This window comes from Ovis canadensis, chromosome 11, assembly GCF_042477335.2.
Source record: "Ovis canadensis isolate MfBH-ARS-UI-01 breed Bighorn chromosome 11, ARS-UI_OviCan_v2, whole genome shotgun sequence".
Lineage (NCBI taxonomy): Eukaryota > Metazoa > Chordata > Mammalia > Artiodactyla > Bovidae > Ovis > Ovis canadensis.
Window position 1 is genome coordinate 48,123,898 of NC_091255.1, and position 19,748 is coordinate 48,143,645.

At 50.0% G+C, this 19,748-nt stretch overlaps 1 protein-coding gene across 1 annotated transcript; it reads left to right on the forward strand.

Moving 5' to 3' along the window:
- Window positions 1-8,718: 8,718 nt before the first annotated feature.
- LOC138415166 (transcription factor CP2-like protein 1) lies at window positions 8,719-18,295 on the forward strand. The gene is given in 15 exon segments (XM_069543363.1): window positions 8,719-8,955; window positions 9,802-9,953; window positions 10,085-10,158; window positions 10,882-10,987; window positions 11,096-11,202; window positions 13,460-13,612; window positions 13,865-13,975; window positions 14,474-14,571; window positions 14,782-14,836; window positions 15,103-15,196; window positions 15,575-15,665; window positions 16,318-16,400; window positions 16,867-17,012; window positions 17,156-17,207; window positions 17,793-18,295. Coding segments are annotated over 15 exon segments (1,515 nt in total). The 5' UTR covers window positions 8,719-8,800; the 3' UTR covers window positions 17,831-18,295.
- Window positions 18,296-19,748: the final 1,453 nt, after the last annotated feature.

The following is a 19,748-nucleotide window of genomic DNA, read 5'->3' on the forward strand; positions in this document are numbered from 1 at the left end:
CACACATGGCAGACTCTCTGAGTGCTCGCTTTCCTAAAAGGAGTTTCCACAGAACCTGACCTCAGCCCTCAGTCCAGTTTCCCCAAAAGCCCATTCGTGATCAGCCTCTCCTGTTCGCCTCTGAGGGCCACCCTCTTCCCGCCAGCCCAGCACAGGTCAGCCCAACAACCTCTCCCTAGGCAACCCAGACTTAAGAATGCTTGGAGCACCTTTAGATGGTATCATCAGGCCTCTATCTCTAGCACTCTTGAGCTGGAACAAACAAGCTTCTTCTGTGTTTGGAGACCTCCTGAGGGATGTATGTACCTCTGTGTGTGTTAGTTGCTCAGTTGTGACCAACTCTTTGTGACCCCATGGACTATATATAGCCCATAAGGCTAATCTGTCCATGGAATTCTTCAGGCAAGAATACTGGAGTGGGTTGCCATTTCCTTCTTCAGGGGATCTTCCCAACCCAGGGATTGAACCCGGGTCTCCTGCACTGCAGGCAGATTCTTTACCATTAGAGCCACCGAGAAGGTACCTCTATTTCCCCCCAAAGAACTGAGGCTCTGGCTTCCTTCGAGTCCAATAACTGGGTAGTCACTAATTCACTCGACCTTGGGTAGGTAACTTTTAAAGCTTTGATTTCTTCATCAGCAAAATGGAGACTCTGCCCAGCTAATTGTTCAGAGGATGAATGAGATAGTGCAATATACCACTTAGCCTAGGAAAGGCAGACACAGAAAGTTTTCATTTTCTTCTTTCTCTCCTTTTTTCCGGGGGACTTGTCTCTTCCTAGGTCTTTTTCTGAGGCAGAGAGAAGAAACAGCTTCCTTTCCTCACTTTCCTCAGCTGTTTGGAGCCTGTTATGTCATGGAAGAACTAACCCAGAAGGAGACCCTGACTAGACATGGGAAAGAATTCTCAGGGGAATCAGTGGTATGGGGGACCAAGGAAAGGCAGGGAAGTCGGTGGGCTCTGGGGCTCATCTGGTCTCAGCAATAGAAGCCTAAGGTAGAGCAAATATGGAGGAGGCAGGGGGCTGGATCCCATGACCTCTGGATGTCCTCTCTGGCTGACAGCCTTCGTGTTTCAGAGCGATCTTTCATGAACTAAGTCTGAGTCATTGTCTCAGTGCTGACAATTCCCACTGCAGTGGCTCAGAGCTGGGGCGGGAGCAACGGGGCTAGCTTCTCTTGGGGGCACACTGTCCATCTTAGATTTGGAGGGCAGAAATGAGGGGCGGGTGGAGCAAGGGGCAAGGCATTCCAGGAGGATGAGTGGCAGTCACTCTCTCAAAAGGGCTCTCAGACCGGAAGTCATAACAGAACTACCAGGAGGCCTCTTGCTAGGAGAGCTGAGTGAATGAACACAGCTGCTGGGCTCTCAGGAGCCTGGGGATGATGGGATAGACAGATGACTTCAAATCTGCATATGGCCAAGGTTCAGCACACTAAGAGAACCTGGTCCTCACCACGGTCTGCCCTTTTTTCCTACTCTGTGATCTTGGGCAGAGAGCTGTCCATCATCTCTGGAGGGTCCTTAGTTTCTTTCTCTTTAGATTGGATAAATTGGACTAGATTATTTTGAAACGGGGAGTTGGATTAAATGCGGAGGATAATTGTCGGTCTCTTAGTGTTCTTTTGAGCATTATATAAATTAATATAAGTAAATGATTGGACCCAGAAAGTACATAATAGTTACTATTGTATTTTTAAAAAATTTTAAGGATTCTTATTAACCTTGGGTTTGTAGTTGAGTTTCAGGGAGTTCATGAACCCCTCGAAGTTATATCAACTTCTGGAGGATAAGCATTTTCTGGAGGAGAGTCCAGAGCTTTCCTCTGCTCCTCAGAGAATCTAAGATCCCCCAAGATTAAGAATCACCAGCCTGAAAGACGCCAGGGCCCTCCACTGGGGGGTTGAGATTCTTTGACCACTATTCCATAAGACTGACCAATTTTCTCCTGTAAACACCTTCAGTTCAAGCCCCTCCCTGCTTTGGCCTCTGCCCTCATGGGTTGTCAAGGACAGCCCAAGCTCAGCACACGAGTGGCTGGCCTTTCCCTCCAGCTTTAGAATCGGGGTTCCCAAGTTGGGGAGTTTGTCATGGTTGAGGCCAAGCCTGGGTTCTCATCTCCAGCTGGGGATGAGGAAAAGTGCCCAGGGTCAGTGGGGCTGGGAATGCAGAGAACACAGTGAGAGGCCTGGCCTTGTCCCATCTCCCTCACATCCCCCTGCCAGCCCACCCCATGGGCCCCAGAGGCAGATGCCGCTCTAATGAGCTAAGGCTCGTGGCAGGCATCGGTAATTATGATTTTATGGAAATATAGAAGGCTCTTACGCAAGTGCCTGACACACTTCCTGGCTGTGGCTTCTGGGACAGCAAAGTCCCCAGGGCCTGGAGGAGGGCCTCTCCACCCCTTGGAGCTCGGGACACTGGCATAGAGCCACCCTTCCACTGCCTGTGGCACTGTCCCTAACACGCCCTGAGTGAGCTGCCCCCTCCCTCTGTGCCTTAGGCTCCTTGGAGGGGCACAACATGGGCTCCAGCATGTGAAGCCCCTCCCCCACCCCACCAGGCTGAACTGTCCCAGAGACCTGTTTTCACAGGAGGGGGATGTTTCCCTCTCCTCCAATAAGAATGCCTCTCTTTCCAAGAAGATGCCCCTTCTATTCGGTCTCTGTTCTCCTTGAGGCTGGGGACATAAGGCTGATGGCAGCCTGTGGTGGGGAGGTCATAACCCCTGGCTGCCCCTCCCAGGCCCTATGCCAGTTTGCCCACCACCCTCTCCCATGCCTCTGATGTCCTGAAGTCTCCCCATACCCACCCACAAAGCATCTGTTACCAAGGCAACAGCAATGTCATCACTTTTGGGTGAGCAAAGAGGTGGAGCCCAGTGGATGGGGTGGAGCTGTTAGGGGTTAGAATTTTGGAGATATGAGCACCGAGGGCCCCCAAACTCTTAAGGGAGGATCTTTTGCTGCAGAGGGGCCCTGGGCACACACTGGGGTGCAGACTGCTACTGAGAGCTGGTGGGAAAGAGGGAGGATGAAGTGTGGAAGGAACAGGATCCGGGTGTTAGAGGAGAGGGTGACTGGCTTTATTAAGTGAGAGAAGCATGAGGGTGATGATGTTAAAGAGAGGTTGAGGCAGGCAGGATGGGGCCCGCCTGAAACTCCTCCCTTAGTGTTCAGCTCATTAACTCCTCCAGGGCAGAGATTTTCTGGCTGGGGACCGTTGAAACAGCCGCTGGAGTTCCCTGGGCCAGGCTGGACCCACACCGCCCCCTGCAGGCTACACAGAAAACAGCACTGGATATCTTTCGGGTAGGAGTGTTTAGTGGGCTTTCCAGGGGGCGCCAGTGGTGAAAGGACCTGCTTGCCAATGCTGGAGACACAAGTGAGGCAGGTTCGATCTCTGCGTCGGGAAGATCCCCTGGAGGAGGAAATGGCAACCCACTCAAGTACTGTTGCTGGGATAATCCCATGGATAGCGGAGCCTGGCAGGCTACAGTCCATAGGGTCGCCAAGAAACAGACATGACTGAAGCGATTTAGCAGGTGTAGGTGGGGCCTTTAACAGTCTGCATTTGTGACATCTAAACCATGGGGTCCTACTAAGTGCCTAGAGAGGCTCTGGGCTCCGGGGGTGCCTGTTTACTGCGTTTGAAGCCCTCTTGTAAATCCTGACTCAGAGAGTGCCAACAATACAGGGGGTCCCTCTGAACAGACTTGGGGGTAGGGAGCAGTGGGGACAGAGATGTGCCTTGAGCTGAGCTGACAGAGGCCATCAAGAGGGCTGGAAGGCAGAGGGAACAGCCTGGGCAAAGCCCAGCTGTGAAATAGAACAGACTGTTCTGGAAGCTGCAGGACTGTAAGCAAGGGAGAGGGGGAGTGAGAGGGAAACGCAGAGGAAAGTGGACCAATGGCTGTGGGTGCTGGGCCAGGAAGATGGGTTTTCCTGCACAAACAGGCTCCTCAGACTCACTCATGGGAACCCAGGTGAACAAGCATCATGGGGCGTGAGGAGAGAGCAGGTGGGCAAAGTGGTTCACTCAGAACTGGAAAGGAATTTAAAGACATGGCTCTAAATTAAGTGTTTGTGCAAGCCTTCCTTTTGACTCCAAGAATATCCATATTAGTTTTCCCACTAAAAAATGATTTTAGGGACTTTCCCTGATGCTCCAGTGGTTAAGAATCCACCTTCCAATGCAGGGAACTCGGATTCAATCCCTGGTCACAGAGCTAAGACCCCACATGCCATGAGGCAACTAAGCCCATATATCCCAACTAGAGAAAGCTCAAGTGCCATGATGAAGACCTAGCACAGCCAAAAAAAATTTTTTTAATGATTTTAAGCATTAACCGCTGTGTACCACTGATGCCTGGAAGATGGGCATGGTTACCCAGGGGTTTTCATAGCCCAGCTTGAGAATGTCACCAAGAGTGATGATGGTATGGTCATTCTTGTGTCGTAGGAAGATCCCTCTGGCTCCCAGGGGTAGCAACATGGAAGCAGAGCCAGAGTAGTGGGCTAGGAGCCTTCTAACGGGATGGCCAGGAACGAGTCCTGTTTTGGCCTGGGTGCATGGCAGTGAGGTGACTCAGGGTCCAGCCCACTCTCACTAGCTAATCAGTTTAGTTCAGTTGCTCAGTCATGTCCGATTCTTTGCGACTCCATGGACCACAGCACGTGTGCCAGGCTTCCCTGTCCATCGTCAATTCCCAGAGCTTGCTCAAGCTCACGTCCATCGAGTCAGTGATGCCATTTCATCCTCTGTCGTCCCCTTCTCCTCCTGCCTTCAAATCTTTCCCAGCATCAGGTTCTTTTCCAATGAGTCAGTTCTTCGCATCAGGTGGCCAAAGTATTGGCCACTAGCTAATAACCTTGGGCAAATTACACAGACTGTAATTGGGACCTTCTTACCTCAAGAGGTGGTTGTAACATGCAGTGGGACCTGGAAGACCGAATACCCCAGAAAAGCTGTTTCCTTGCAGCCTTCACTGCTACTCATCCCAAGGGAATTCTCAAGTCATAGCCACACCTGAGGAAATCAAAATCCTGTATCCTGTCTCTCTGCCATCATTAGCCCCCCCACCCCCATTCTACAAAACCAACCGCAGCAGCCCAGCCACTATCATTCATATTTGCCCATCTTCAGAGCTCATGGGCCAGGAGTGGAACAGAAAGTATTTTGTCCCCATTTTGCAGCTGGAGAGGCTGAAGCTCAGAAAGGTCAGAAGTCCTTCTTCTCATCAGAATCCAGGTTCCAATACTTCTTTGAGAGCTGTTGAATAAATGAATGCATGAATCATTCAGATCCCCACATCAGCCCCTTTCTTTTCAGGAGGGGGAGTAGACTTTACTCTCCAGCTCCTCAAGTTGAAATGTTGCTTGGAGACTCGTTTCAGAATTCCATACACATTTGTCAGGCAGAGTGTGTCATACAGTACAGTCATTAGGAGAAAGGATTGTAGTTCAGGCAGCCTGGGTTCAAACCCTGGCTGTGTCTTATCTTAGCTGTGTGACCTTGAGGTAGCTACTTAATCTCTTGGAGCCTCAGTTTCCCCATCTGTATAACTGGGGGGAGGGAGGCAGTGATAATAGAATAATAGAAAAAAAATAGCATTTATCTTAGAAGGTAGATGGAAAAGCGCTCTGAAGTCACACTGAGCACTAAAGAGCTGTTTGTTAAATAAGCAGACCCTCTACATTTCTGTGTTATATAAATAAACCTACGCTTTCAAGTGTTAAATAAATTAACCTGTATAATGGACTAGGCACTGGAAATATACAGAGAAAAGGACATCTATATTGGGAGTCCATTGGTTAAGACTCCCCATTTCCACTCTAGGCTATGTGGGTTCTGTCCCTGGTCAGGGGCTTGAGATCCTGATCCCACACACTATGCAGTGCGGCCACAACAAATAGATAAAAAAACACCTATATTTACTGAGGGCTCAATTATTATCTCATTCATTATTACCCAGCCCTGTGGGGTAGAGGTTCTCATCATCCCCTTTTTATAGTTGCAGCATGAACCTCAGAAGGGTTTAGTTTCTTGCCCAAAGCCACACAGCTGTGCTTGCACTCAGGGTCTGTCTTGAGAAACAGTCTTAAACCTAAACACTAACCCACCTCTTAGTCTCTACTTTCAAGGGACTTCCACTCTGATGGGGAAATAAACATTAAGCAAAGTGAACAAAGGAAAAACTGCATGTCAGATGTGAAGGAATTTGGTGAAGGGCTGAGACACATGGAGAACATAAATGCCAACTGGCTGTGTGGCAGAAGGGTTTTAAGAAGGAGGAAGTGGACTTCCTTGGTGGTAGAGGGTTCAGAATCCTTGTGCCAATGCAGGCGACATGAGTCATGCCTCAGGGCAACTAAGCCCCAGCGGCACAAGCTTGCGCATTGCAACGAAGAGTAGTCCCCAGTCTCCACAACTAGAGAAAGCCCACACCCAGCAACAAAGTGCAGCCAAAAATAAATAAATAATTTTAAAATATATTATTAAAAAAAAAAGGAGGCGGTAACTTTGAAACATGAACCGAATACCTTTCCAACGTGAGACTTCCTGATGGTGAGAACTCTCAGGAATACAAGACTGGGGACTCAAAGATAGGTCTGTGCATCTTCAAACTCTAGGGGGCTGCTGTTCAGTATGATGCCTTGTGGAGTTGCGCACCTGGAAGCCTCAGAAACAGTTTGTTGGGAAAGGAAATCACCCTGCTACTACTGGCTTATAATTGTAGCTCAGCTGGTAAAGAGTCCACCTGCAATGCAGGAGACCCCACTTCGGTTCCTGGGTCAGGAAGAGTCCCTGCCTGGAGAAGGGAACAGCTATCCACTCCAGTATTCTGGCCTGGAGAATTCCATGGACAGAGGAGCCAAGCAGTCTACCGTCCCTGGGGTCTCAAAGAGTCAGGCACGACTGAGCAACTTTCACTTACTACTAAAAGGTAGGTTCAGTGAATGGATGAGGGACACTCTTCTCAGCCCCTCTTCCTCTGACAGAGCAGTAGGCTTTACACTCTAACTCTTCAGGTAAGAACATTGCCTGGGATAAAAGACAAAACAAAAAAAATTTTGATTATCGGAGAAAGACAGTGAATTATTCCTTAGCAATTTTTACAGAAAAAAAATTAGTTACTTCCTTGGCTTAGGGTAAGGAATAACTCCAAGGGTATTACTAGGATCGAGTTATGCCATGCCTAGACAATGACAGAGCTGTTTGGATGTGAAAAAAAATCCACCTTAAAAAAATATATCATGCTTTGGGACTTCTCTGGCAGTCCAGCTAAGGCTTCCATTATAGCACACACGGGTTCAGTCACTCGAGGGGGAATTAAGATACTGCATGCCTGTGGTGCCGTCCCCCTCCCCAAACCAGCTCCTGGTGGTCTCCTCTGAGGGCCCACACCAGTCTCCGCCTTTTCTACTTCCATCCTCTGTAACAACCACCTCCCACCGCCTACTCTTTCCTTCCCCACTGCCACTCCCTCATCCTGCTCCACCCAGACCAGGGCCACGCCCTGCCTCCTGACCCTTCCTGACCCTGCCGAGTCCCTGCCTCTGGCCTTCTTGGTATCTTGCTCTGTCCAACCTTGGAGGGTCCCATGGTGGGGATCTTCTGGCTTTGAATCCAACTTTGGGCAGTGGGTGAGTCTTGAAGTCTTAGGGGTCTCAACAGGGATCTTGGGGACTCAAAGTTTCTTTGGCCCCCATTGGCAGGAATGTTCCCATCCCCTTTTCTCCTTCGGTCTGGCTTCATAGGAGAAGAATGTAGGTACAGGATCCGGGGCCAGATGCCTGGAGGAACCCAGCTCGTGTGGGGGGTTGGGGGGTGGGGTGGGGTGGGGTGGGGTGGGGGCGGGGAGGGTGGCATACTCTTTGGTTTTCCTTCTCCCTTCCTCTGAGGAGGGGCTGCCAGAATCACAAAGCCTGGATAGTTAGGGTCGCATGAGGTCAGGCCACATCTTTGGAGCCCTGTCTCTGCTCTCTGAAACGCCCTTATCTGTTTACACCAAACACAGTAGTGGGAGGTGGGGGCAGCAGGCCAGGGCTGACTGTGCACAGAGACAACAGGGGCTGAGCCTGAGGAAGGGGGCCGTCCGTAAACACAGTCTCCCCCAGCCCCAGGGCAGAGGAGAGGCAGCTCGACCAGCCCAGCTGGACCTCCTCTCCTTCTACCTCCCTGAGGAGGGGGCACTCCCAGGCCCACCCCCTCCTCACAGGTGTGCTCTCCCTCCCATCAGCACCCCCTGAGCTGTTTCCACAGCAAGCTGAACTATATTCTGTAAACTCCAGTCCCCTAGCTAGGCAGCCCCCAGTGACAGGACAGGTGTTGGGCCATCACTGCCCCTATATGGGGGGAGGCTGGGGGGAGGCCAGGGGGAGCAAAGGCCCTTTGTAGGTCCACGTGATGCAGTGTGTCTGTTTCTCTTGTCCCCTGTAGCGTCCTGTGAGGGGTCCAGGCAGTGGGTCTCCAGGAATCAATTTGGCTTATGTATCTGGAGCTAATCTCTTAGCCCCAGGGTGCCCCTCATGGTTCCTGGGCCTCTTGGGGAACGGTGAAGGTGGGGTTAGTGGATATCCATCCCTGTGACTGGTTTTGCTGCAAAACTGTCTCCCCTTTGAGTTAATGATTGGTGGGGAGCCCTAGGGACATCATTTCCCGATTCCCTCCCAGCTTGGGCTACGTAACAGGTCCTGAGTTTCCTGGAGCCCTGGTTGCTCAGCCAATAAGGGGTCGAAGCCTTGCCCCACCCTTCTGTGTGTCCCTGCCTGTGTATAAAGCCTGGGGCCCCAGGTGGATGGCTCAAGGGGTTCAGCCCTACCCTGTGCTGAGCTCTCTGCGACACAGCTGGTCCTGCTCACTCTCCAAGATGCTATTTTGGCACAACCAGCCGGAGCACCTGTGGCCGAGCCCTGGGGAGCTGTACCCTGGGCCACCAAGCAGCTTGCTCAGGTAAGGGCCAGAACCCCTCCCTCCAGTCCTCAGGAAGGCCCTGATCCGAGTTGTGATAGGCACGGTAGGGCCATCTGTTTCACGCTGGAGATTATGTCCCTCCAGCCCTCAGGAAGGCCCTGTCTGAGTTGTGATGGGCACGGTAGGGCCATCTGTTTCACGCTGGAGATGATGTCCCTCCAGCCCTCAGGAAGGCCCTGTCTGAGTTGTGATGGGCATGGTAGGGCCACCTGTTTCAAGCTGGAGATTATGTCCCTCCAGCCCTCAGGAAGGCCCTGTCTGAGTTGTGATGGGCACGGTAGGGCCATCTGTTTCACGCTGGAGATGATGTCCCTCCAGCCCTCAGGAAGGCCCTGTCTGAGTTGTGATGGGCACGGTAGGGCCACCTGTTTCACGCTGGAGATGATGGGCTTCCTGCTCTTGGGGGGTGGTTGGTCAGTGCGTGCACGCTCAGTCATATCCAACTCTTTGCGAACCCACTGGGAAATGGTCAAATGTACCTGGAATTTAGTGGGTCCCAGGACATCTCGAAACACCCTAACCACCCACCCGCTCAGGACACATGTTGGGCGGTCACTGGCAGTCAGGCAGGCCTTGCGGTTGCAAATAAGTAATTGATGGCAGATGTTTGCAAATATTGTCGTGTTGGGGATTTGCACCTTAAGGGAGGTCTGCTGGAGGCCAGAGGAGCTGAATGGGGACCCCTTAGGCCCTGGCTGCTGCAGGGGTACCTGCTTCAGCAAATTGTAGGCTCCCTGGAAGGAGAATCTGGCAGGAAGAGTCAAAGCCTCTTGGAGGAGGGGGTGGACAGGGCAGAAGCCAGCTGTGCCTTCCTCTCCCTGGCAGGGAGGCCTTGCCCTTACCCTACCTGAAGCAGGAAGAGCTGGCCAACATCCTCCGAGTGGAGCAGCCCTGCCCCGCGTTACAGTACGTGCTCTGCGCGGCCACCTCGCCGGTCGTGAAGCAGCAGGAGGAGACCCTCACCTACCTGAACCAGGGTGCGCTGGGCCTGGGCATGGAGAGGGGCTAGCGGGGTGCTAGTGGGAGGCTGGACCCGGGGTGGGCTGGGGGTGGCAGGCAGCCGCTCTGCCCCTGAGAGGGGTGCCCACTTCCCCTCAATTTCTCCTAGGCCAGTCCTATGAGGTACGGATGCTTTGCAACCCCAAACTGGTCGATGCCACCCAGGAGCCCCGGCTGCTGAAGGCAAGTGCCTCCACTCCCAGAACTGGCAAAGGCCGGCTGTGACTCTCCCTCTGGCAGGAAGCCAGTGTCATAACAGTGATGTCATTCTCAAGTAGAACCCTCTCGCGTCCACCTTTTCATTTGACCTTCACAACAGCTCAGTGGTGGCGGGAATTGTTGAGGAAACAGGCACAGTGAGGTGAAGTATTTTCTCAAGGACACAGAGCCAGTAAGTAGCAGAACCAGGATTTAGAAATATATTTACATAGCATTATTCACACACACGATTCCATCTCTCAGGGAAAAAAAAAAAGTTTTTATTTAGCTCCCATTCTTTGCCAGAAACTGTTCTATGCACTAGAGATTCAGAGGTAAAGAGACAGATGTGGCTTCCTTCCTCAGGGGACTTGCGTTCTACTGAGACAAACAGGTCATTGAACAATTTAGATAAGATTACAAGTTGATTTACAAATCGCAAACTGCTAAGTGCTGCGAAGAAAGAGTGGCTGAGTGCAAAGGGATTAACACCTCCATTTTACAGATGAGGAAACGGAAGCTCTAGGTTACTTCCTCAGTTTCACTGCTTGTGGAGTGGCAGGTGGCCTCTGGACGCAGATCTAGTTATTCTAAGTCCTTTTGCCCCCTGCAGGTGGGAGGGAAGGTAAGGGGGAGGCTGGCAAGGTTGGCCTGTCCCAGAGGTGGGAGCTGGCTCCCAAATGCCCCGGCGCCCTCCTGTGCCCACAGAGCGTGGTGCGGGTGGTTTTCCACGACCGGCGCCTGTAGTACAGCGAGCAGCAGCAGCTGGACGGGTGGAGGTGGAGCCGGCCTGGGGACCGCATCCTGGACATAGGTGCCTGGGGAGGGTCCAGGGCCCTTCAGGGCTGCTGTCTGGCTTAGGGGCCCCTGTGGACGGGAGGTGGCTGAGCCCTGCTCCCTGCCTGCCAATCTGTGCCTGCAGATGTCCCACTGTCCATGGGGGTGCTGGAACCTCAAGTGCTGCCCTCACAACTGAACACTGTGGAGTTTTATTGGGACCCAACCAAGAGGACCTCTCTCTTCCTGCAGGTGAGTCTGAGGCTGGGACAGGAAGGAGGCTGGAAGTCGGATGGGGGTGGCAGCAGCCTATATGGAAAAGAAAAGTGAGCTTGGGTGGAGGTCAGAGGAGGTAATAAGAATGAATCACTTCCAGAAAGCACCATGAGGAACAAAGGTGGACAAATGTTGATTGAATGTCACCATAGGGAAGGACTTGTTAAACATTAAGGTGATGGAAGAAATGACAAAACAGGACAGAATTTAGCTTCATAGAAAGTAATGGTCTTCAAAGTATAGGCAAAATTAAAAAGAGATATCAAATGGGAGAAACAGTTGCCACATATAACGTATATAATGTTATATTTTAAATACATAAAAAGTTCTCCTATATTAAAAAGTAGATGAAAGCTCAATAGAAAAATGGGCAAAGGATATAAGCAATTTATAAAGAAAGATACAAATTGATAATAAATGTAGACAGTTCAAACTCACACAATGTTAATAATGCTAATTAAAACTACATGTATATATGCACACACACACACGGCTTCCTTGGTGGTTCAGTGGTAAAGAACCCACCTACCAATGCAGGAGAGATGCCTTCAATCCCTGGGTCAGGAAGATCCCCTGGAGAAGAAAATGGCAATCTACTCCAGTATTCTAGCCTGGGAAATCCCATGGACAAAGCAATGGCGGGCTACAGTCCATGTGTCACAGAGAGACATGACTTGGCGATTAAACAACTATATATATATATATATATATATATATACACACACACACACACATATACACACTGGCAAAGACTCTTAAAACTATTCTTGGTAAGCTTTAGAGAAGCAGACAACCTCATGTCCCGAGAATGCAAATTGATGCATCTGTTTTGTAGGTATGTGGGCAAATTTTATTAAATTTAATGTTCATACTCATTTGCCCAGTAGTTCTACCTCAAGAAATGCAGTGTTGAATAAGTACACAAACATACCTTTAGCCGCTATTCATGCCCCTGCCATTTTTTATATTAAAAGATATTAATCAAAATGTCCATCAGATAAGGGTGGACTTTGAAATAGGTGTTTAGTAGTTTATAATGGAAATTGTGTAGCCATTAAAATGATGTTTCGGAAATATTTTATGACAAGAGAAACTGCTTTCACATACGTAAAGGCAGAATGCAGACTTGTGTTTAATGTTTGATTTCTGTTTTGCAAAAATAAAAGTGTGTATATAAAAGTTGTGTTTTTTTCTTGCACAGAGAAAATATAGAAACAATACTTGAATGTTAACAGTACTCTCTCTGAGAGGTGGGGTGATGGAGATGCCCGTATCCTTTGCACTTTTTCAGTGCTATATTGTACTTAGTTGCTCAGTCCTGACTCTGCGACCTGATGGACTGTGTAGCCTGCCAGGCAAGAATACTGGAGTGGGTTGCCATGTCCTCCTCCAGGGGATCTTCCCGACCCAGGGATTGAACTAGGGTCTCCTGCATTGCAGGCAGATTCTTTACCAGCTGAGCTACCAGGGAAGCCCCCCTGCATCTTCTATGTTGAATAGATTTCCTTTTATAATAAAAAGTATTGTCAAAATTCACATATAAGTCCCTTTTTTGAATGTCCTCTGTACTCTAAGCACCTGGACGAGGAGCCAGGTGGATATGGCACAATTTCAGTTCCACTACTTCTTGGCATGGACCTTGCCCGGATAATGTAATCTCTACGAGCCTCAGCTTCCCTACCTGTAAAGTTAGATTCTTTAACTGTTCTTCACAAGATTGCGGGATGGCAATCACAACCACTGTAGTGGTTGTGCAGGTCAGGAAGGCTTCCTAGAGTAGACTGCTAGGTTTAGCAAATAAAATACAGGACACTCAATTTAGATAAATTTTGAACTGGTACCTACCCTGGAATGAAATGTATGGGCTCAAGTATGAGCAAAGAGAGCTTTCCCAGTAGAGGACTCTAGAGATAGCTATGCAGGTGTATTGGGGTGATAAGTAGGCTAGATGAGTGGGTCAGTGGGTTCATTGATGGGAGAAAGAGCAGCCAGGCAGAAAGGCTTGACTCTTTAAGGTGCTTGAATGCCACAGTCAGGGACTTTGCTTCTCCTCTCATAGTCTTAAGGAGCCACTGAAGGATTTTGGACCAGGTAAAGAACCTAATAAGTTATGCCTTAAGAATAGACACTGGTTGGGGATGGAACGTTGCTGTGGCTGACAGGTAACAGGTTTCAGGTGAGATCCCTTGAATGTGGGCAGGACCTGGATAGTCACCCTTCTTTCCCATCTCAGGTTCACTGCATCAGCACTGAGTTCACTCCTCGGAAAAAAGGTGGGGAGAAAGGCGTCCCCTTCCGCCTCCAGATCGACACTTTCAAGCCCAGTGACAAGGAGCTTCCGCTGGAGCACCTGCATTCAGCTGGCTGCCTCGTCAAGGTGTTTAAGGTACGGGCAGCACGGGGCCCTTTCCCCTCCCTCCCTCCCTCTCAGAGCTGTCACCCTGCCTTGCTGGCTGTGTGGATCTGACTTGGCTTTGCGGTGGACCCTCACTCAGCCTGCAGGCCCTGAACCTGGGACTGTTTTCTTCTCTGTACACAGACGGATGGGGCTTGGTCTCTTTCTCAGAGCCCTTCCTGTCAATGAGAAGTGGGCAGGTAAGGAGGGGAACTATGACGTTTCCTTGTCACCCTCCTGCAGCCCAAAGGAGCTGACCAGAAACTGAAAACTGACCGGGAGAAGATTGAGAAAGAGCCCGTGCATGAGAGAAACAAGTATCAGACAGCCTGTGAGAGCACCGTCTTCATGGAGGTATGTGTGCTGGTCAGTGGGGGCCGGGGGGAGAAAACATCCTCAGTGTACATGTGGGGAGACTGAGGCTTCAGGTATTGCGGCCGCTGCAGGACCATCAGCACCCCCACATACACACCAGTGAGTCCCCGTTTCCTGCGAGGACAGACTGTAGTGCCTGCAGTTGACGGTTCCCCGGAGCGACTGTAGTGCCTGCAGTTGACGGTTCCCCGGAGCGGACTCTCACAGGCTGCCTCTCCTGTGCCCTGCTGCTGCGACCACCCGCCTTTTGCTCCCTCGTCCTGGAGCATCTCCCTTGCTGCTGTAGCTCCTCCAGGAAGCCTTCCCCGACTCCCCCAGCCAGACCTGAGGCTAGTTTAACTCTCTTCATTGTGTGGAAATTTGATCTACCTGTGAGGGGCTCCTGGGGCGGGGACCAAGTTTGGCCCGAGGCCTGCCAACAGTCACCACCGCATGCCTGAATGTCCAGGCTAACCTTGCTGTTTGTTTGCCCCGCAGTGTTCACCGTGGCCAGAGCCCATTTCAGGGGCCCACCCGCCTCCGAGCCCTTTTGCTCTGACCTCTCCCCACTCCTGCAAGCTCCTGTCCCCGGAGAGGTGAGGCAGGATAAACACCTCCTATCAGCCCCTGGGGTGAGAGTGAAGAGAGAAGCCCTCAACTCAGGAGGCCAGCGAGGGGCAGGCCCAGGGGTGCCACTGAGAGAGCTTCTGGGGAACATGTGGGTGACACCAGGACAGGCCTAGGGAACCGTGGGCAGGAGACTGGCCATCCTGCTCTCCCGAGCCAGACTCTCTGCTCCCCCATAGGCTCTGCTCCTCACCATCATTCGCCTTGGACACCTTGGGGGGCAGCCTAGCTCCTGTGAGTCTTCCCCCACCCCCGACTCTTCCAAAGCCTTCTCAGCAGCTCCCTCTTTTTCCATAATAGGGTGGCCCTGCCCCCTGGTGGACAGATGTGGCATGGCCACAGATCGCAAAATGGTTGCCTGATGGCATTGGGCATGTCCCTCCCGCAGGATGAGCCTCCCTTCTCAGACTTGGGACCCCCAAGGGCAGGGATGTTTCCCCTCCACCTTGTTGTCAGCCCCTGGGTCCATGGTGTTACTTGGACCACTCTTTATGCCTCAGGGTCTGAATCCCGGAGCCTCCATCCTAGAGACACAGCAGTGGTTGCATCGGCACCGGTTCTCCAGCTACTGCCAGTTGCTGGCCAGTTTCACTGGTGAGGCTGGGATCTGGTCCACAGGTAGTGACCAGACATGCAGGGGACTGAGGGCACTCAGGCAGGAAGCCTGTCTGTCCTAGCTTGCTCTGTGTCCTTCAACTTTTATTTAGAACTAATTGTTGAAAAAGCACAATGCTTGCTAGACTCTCTTCTTGTGCATTAGCTCATACAATTTATACATTACCCTTGAGAACAGGGCTCAGAGAGGCTAAATAACTTGCCCAAGGGCACATAGCTAGTCGGTGACAGAGGTGGAATTTGAATCCAAATCTGACTGCCATGCCTGGATATACTAGGATTACAGTGGGTTGTATCCCTTGCCATCCTTGATGCCTGGCCTCTCTTCCCCTAATCTAGCCCTGTCTGACTTTGTAGGCACTGATCTGCTGAAGCTTACTCGCCAGGACCTTATTCAGATCTGTGGAGCTGCTGACGGGATCCGCCTTTTCAATACTCTCAAAGCCAGGTGCTGGGCATTGCCGACCAGGGTTCCCTTTTCATTATAGTGTGCGCGTGCTAAGTCACTTCAGTCACCTCTGACTCTTTGCAACCCTATGACCTGTAGCCTGCCAGGCTCCTCTGTCCATAGGATTCTCCAGGCAAGAATATTGGACTTGGTTGCCACGCCCCTTCTCCAGGGCATCTTCCCCAACCCAGGGATCGAACTTGTCTCCTGCAACAGCAGGCAAGTTCTTTACCACTAGGGCTGCCTGGGAAGCCCTTCCAGTGTAGCTATACTTACCAACTCAGCTGCAGTCATTTCATAGAATGTTTAAATGGAAGGCACCTGAAAAACTACTTAACCCCAAGTCTTTTTACAAAGTAAGAAACTCAGGAGGACAGTAAGAAAACTGAGGGCAACCTGCTGCCTGAGGTCAGAGCAAGGCTAGCAGAGTTGGGCTTGTTAGGTTGCTGTGACTTCTGTACCCATCCCGTGTACATCACTCAGTTTCTGGGGGTAAAGGTGGATTTTTCTCTCCTCTCTCCACAGGGTCCAGTGTTCACTAAATCTTGGTGACCTCTCTCCCTAGACACCTGGGAGGAGGTGGGTTCTCCCAAAGGGGCTAAAACTGGGACCTGTTAGTTCAGGTATGAATGTAGACTTTTCTCTTGCCCAGGCCGATCCGACACCGGCTGACCTTGTATGTTGCTCAGGAGACCTCTAGGCAAGACGACGAGGCTCCTAAGAACCCTGACTCAGGTGAGGTTCTGGCCTCTTGAGAAAAAAGAAAGCCAGGTGTAGCTGCATGAAACCTCTTCTGGTCTGGGACCCAGCATGCCCTTGGCATTCTCATCTTCCATGAGTTGACTAGTCTTCTCCTTCCAGTATGTCTCCCTGGGTTTATTCCTCCATGCTCTACACTCTCACTCCACAAATTCCATCCAAATTTGTCATTCTATTAGCACAAGGGATTAGAACCCTATAATCTTGTTATTGTATTCGGGCTTAGTCATTCAGTCCCATCGAGTCTTTAAACTGGAGGTTCCTCTCAATTTGAGGCTTTGCCAGAGGTTAAGAAATGGGAAGTGAAAATGGAAGTGGATTTATCAGCTTTTTTCCTTTACTCCTTCTCCCCATCTGGGTGCCTCCCAATGAGCTGTTACTTTGCCCTCTGGGCAGTGGCACCCTCCACTGACTCCTGCCCCTGTGCTGCCCACACCCCCAGGCTTTTATCAGGAGCTCTCTCTGGATGAACTCAGTGCTGTAGAGCTCCTGGGGAAACTGGCTGAACTCCTGGCCCTCCCAGCCAATCAGATCCATCGTCTTTTCCATCAGGGCCCCGGGGGCATCCTCATTCTCCTCAGTGACCAGGTAAAGTAGGCAGTGGTTCCCTGCACGGTCCCACAAAGCCTGGAATACTCTTCCAACCTCGGGCCCAGTCTCGCTGTCTCTGCCCTAGCTTATCCTGTTTGGCTCTAAGAACAGAATTCTTAGTGACCCCTTCTCCCTTGCAGGTGGTTCAGAATCTTAAGGATGAATCATACTTTGTGGCTGTGGTGAAGAAAGGTAGGGGTTTCAGAGGGAGAGGTTGCATGCCTGGCAGGCCCTAGAAAGGTTAAGATTGTCTTATATTGTCTCTTAAATGAGATTGAAAGTTTCCTTGAAGGTGTGTCGTGGGTACTGTGCCCTGGCTAAGTGGTGAACATCTGCTCCACGCCAGCTTTGTGTCAAAAGGAGTCATATAGCTCAGAAAAGCTACTCATTGCTCAGTAAAAAGTAACAATATTCTCATGAGGGGAAAATGCCCGAGTTTCAGGGAGTTATTAGGAGGGAAAGCCCATGCTTTCCCCACCTCACTGTCTCAACCCCATCAACAGTCATACGGGTCACAAGAGCAGGTGCTTGCTGGACATCACCTGGAGCAGAGCACTTCTGATCAGCAGGCTGGTGGTTCTGGTTATTCACTGTCTGCCCTCTCTCCCTCCTCTGTGCTCCTGTACCCAGGGAGGTCCTAAAGAGCTGGACTCAGGGGCCCTGGAAGAACACTTGATGTGGCAGGTGTACCACAGGCTGCTTTGATGTTTGGGAGCAGCACAATAGGTTGGGGATCTCTCATCTCACTAGAGCCCCTTCTTCTTTAACTGCTTTCAGTGCAGAATCCAGATGGCTACTACCTGGTTCTGACCTAGGCCCAGAGGTGCCCTGCTCAAGAGGAGGAGACTGGTGCCAGCCTGGTTCTTTGGGGTCCTATGTTCACCAGAAGCCTTGTTAAAATCCTCAGATGCTTCACCAGGGTTCAGGTGAAGAGCTAAACCATCATGTGTTCTACAAGCAGGCCCCAGGCTCATGTTTCTTTCTGCTCAGCAGCAAGTCGCTGGAACTCGAGACAAGCTGAGCTGAGCTGGCTAAGCCTGTGAGGCCAACACCCTGGCAACATGGATAAGGAACTCTTGCCCCAAGCTGCTCAACTATAGCTATTCTTGAACAGTGAGGTTACAGAGCTTTATTTTGTAATGTAGTTGAATTAAAATCTTAATTTTGTGTTTCATTTTTAGGTTTATCATCTACCTGAAACTTAATTTTCTGTGTATTTTTTTCCATGTAGAAAACCAACTTTATATTAAATTAGGTACTTTTTAGTAAGTGATATTAAACCATGTTTTATTCCATTCCTTCCCCCCTCCCCTTAAAACTTTCTGATGGAAAATTTTAAACACACTGTAAAGAAAAACCCATGTGTGCATGGTGTGGAAGACAGACCCAAATGCCTTTATTAATCATTTACCCCATTTGTCATTTACTGATCATCTCTGGTGAGTCCTAAACCTGCTGACCTCTGGCTAGGGAGGGTAGGCAGGAGGAAGACTTTAAACACTGACTGAACTGATTAACAGGATTAAAGGACAGGAAGGGAGAATCTGCATATTGAAGTTCAAAGACCTAGAACTTGCCTCCCACAAAGGCCAAGGCTGCCTCAATAAGGACAAGGAAGCAGGCAGGCATCTGCTTGTGCCCCTGGAAGGGAGTGTGGGACCCCGTCGGCCCCAGATGACCAATCCAGACTAGGCCTTTACCTCATGCAGCATGAGTGATTTCAAGTGAGGCTCATGATTCCACAGGGCTCCCCAGGGGTGTTTCAGGGCAGGGCAGACACCCTGAGATCTAAATCGAGGCTGCTGATCCGGCTCTACTTCTCGTCCCTCTCTTCACAGAAGGATAGGGGCACCACTGCCTTTAGCCTTTGTTTATCTTTCAAGCTAGGAGCCTCCAAGCAGACTAGATACTGAAATGAAGAAATCAAAGCAGGTAACATGTTTACTGTATGCCACTATTATTGCTTTTAATCTTCACAACTCTACAAGTACTGTTGTCCCTACTTTACCAACAAAGAACTGAGATAGAGGGGTTAACTGGCCAAGAACTGAGATAGAGGGGTCAACATGGAATTTATTTGATTAACCATTACACTACTCCCTCACTCCTTTTTAGTCTAAGGGCAGTGCTCTGCACAGATAAGGGACTCAGATTGAACTATCAAATTAATTAAGACAAATGTTGTTTAGAAACTCTGATTTATGTCTTCCATTCTTCTTAGAGACAAGTGGAGTGGTATATTAATAAGGCTATTGAAAAGATACTAAATACTTAAAAAAAATTAATGAAGAGTACTAATTAAAGGATAGTAAAAAAAAAAAAAATAAAGATGCCAAAAAGATTGAGCCTCGGGGGCCTTTACACACCAAGGGTTCAAGGACGTTAAGAATCTTAGCTACAAGTCAGGCTATTTCTGCAGCAAAATGAAAAGTCTTCACAGCTTATTTCCTTTAATTACATCATAAAACAGAAATTAGAACATACAGGAAACAATAATAGTTACATAACAATTTACTTTATATATTTATATATAAAAAACATTTTTTTTTTTTTTAGTCCAAAGATTTTTAAAGCAAAAGGAATCCTCTACTGCCACCTTGGATTTTATTTATTTTAAATAACCCTCCCTCCCCCCCACCCCCCAATCTCAAGCGCCAAAAGTACTGGGTGGAAACACAGTTGCTTGGACAGCTAATGGAAGCTTCTAAGTCACCACAGAGGAACTGTGTTGGC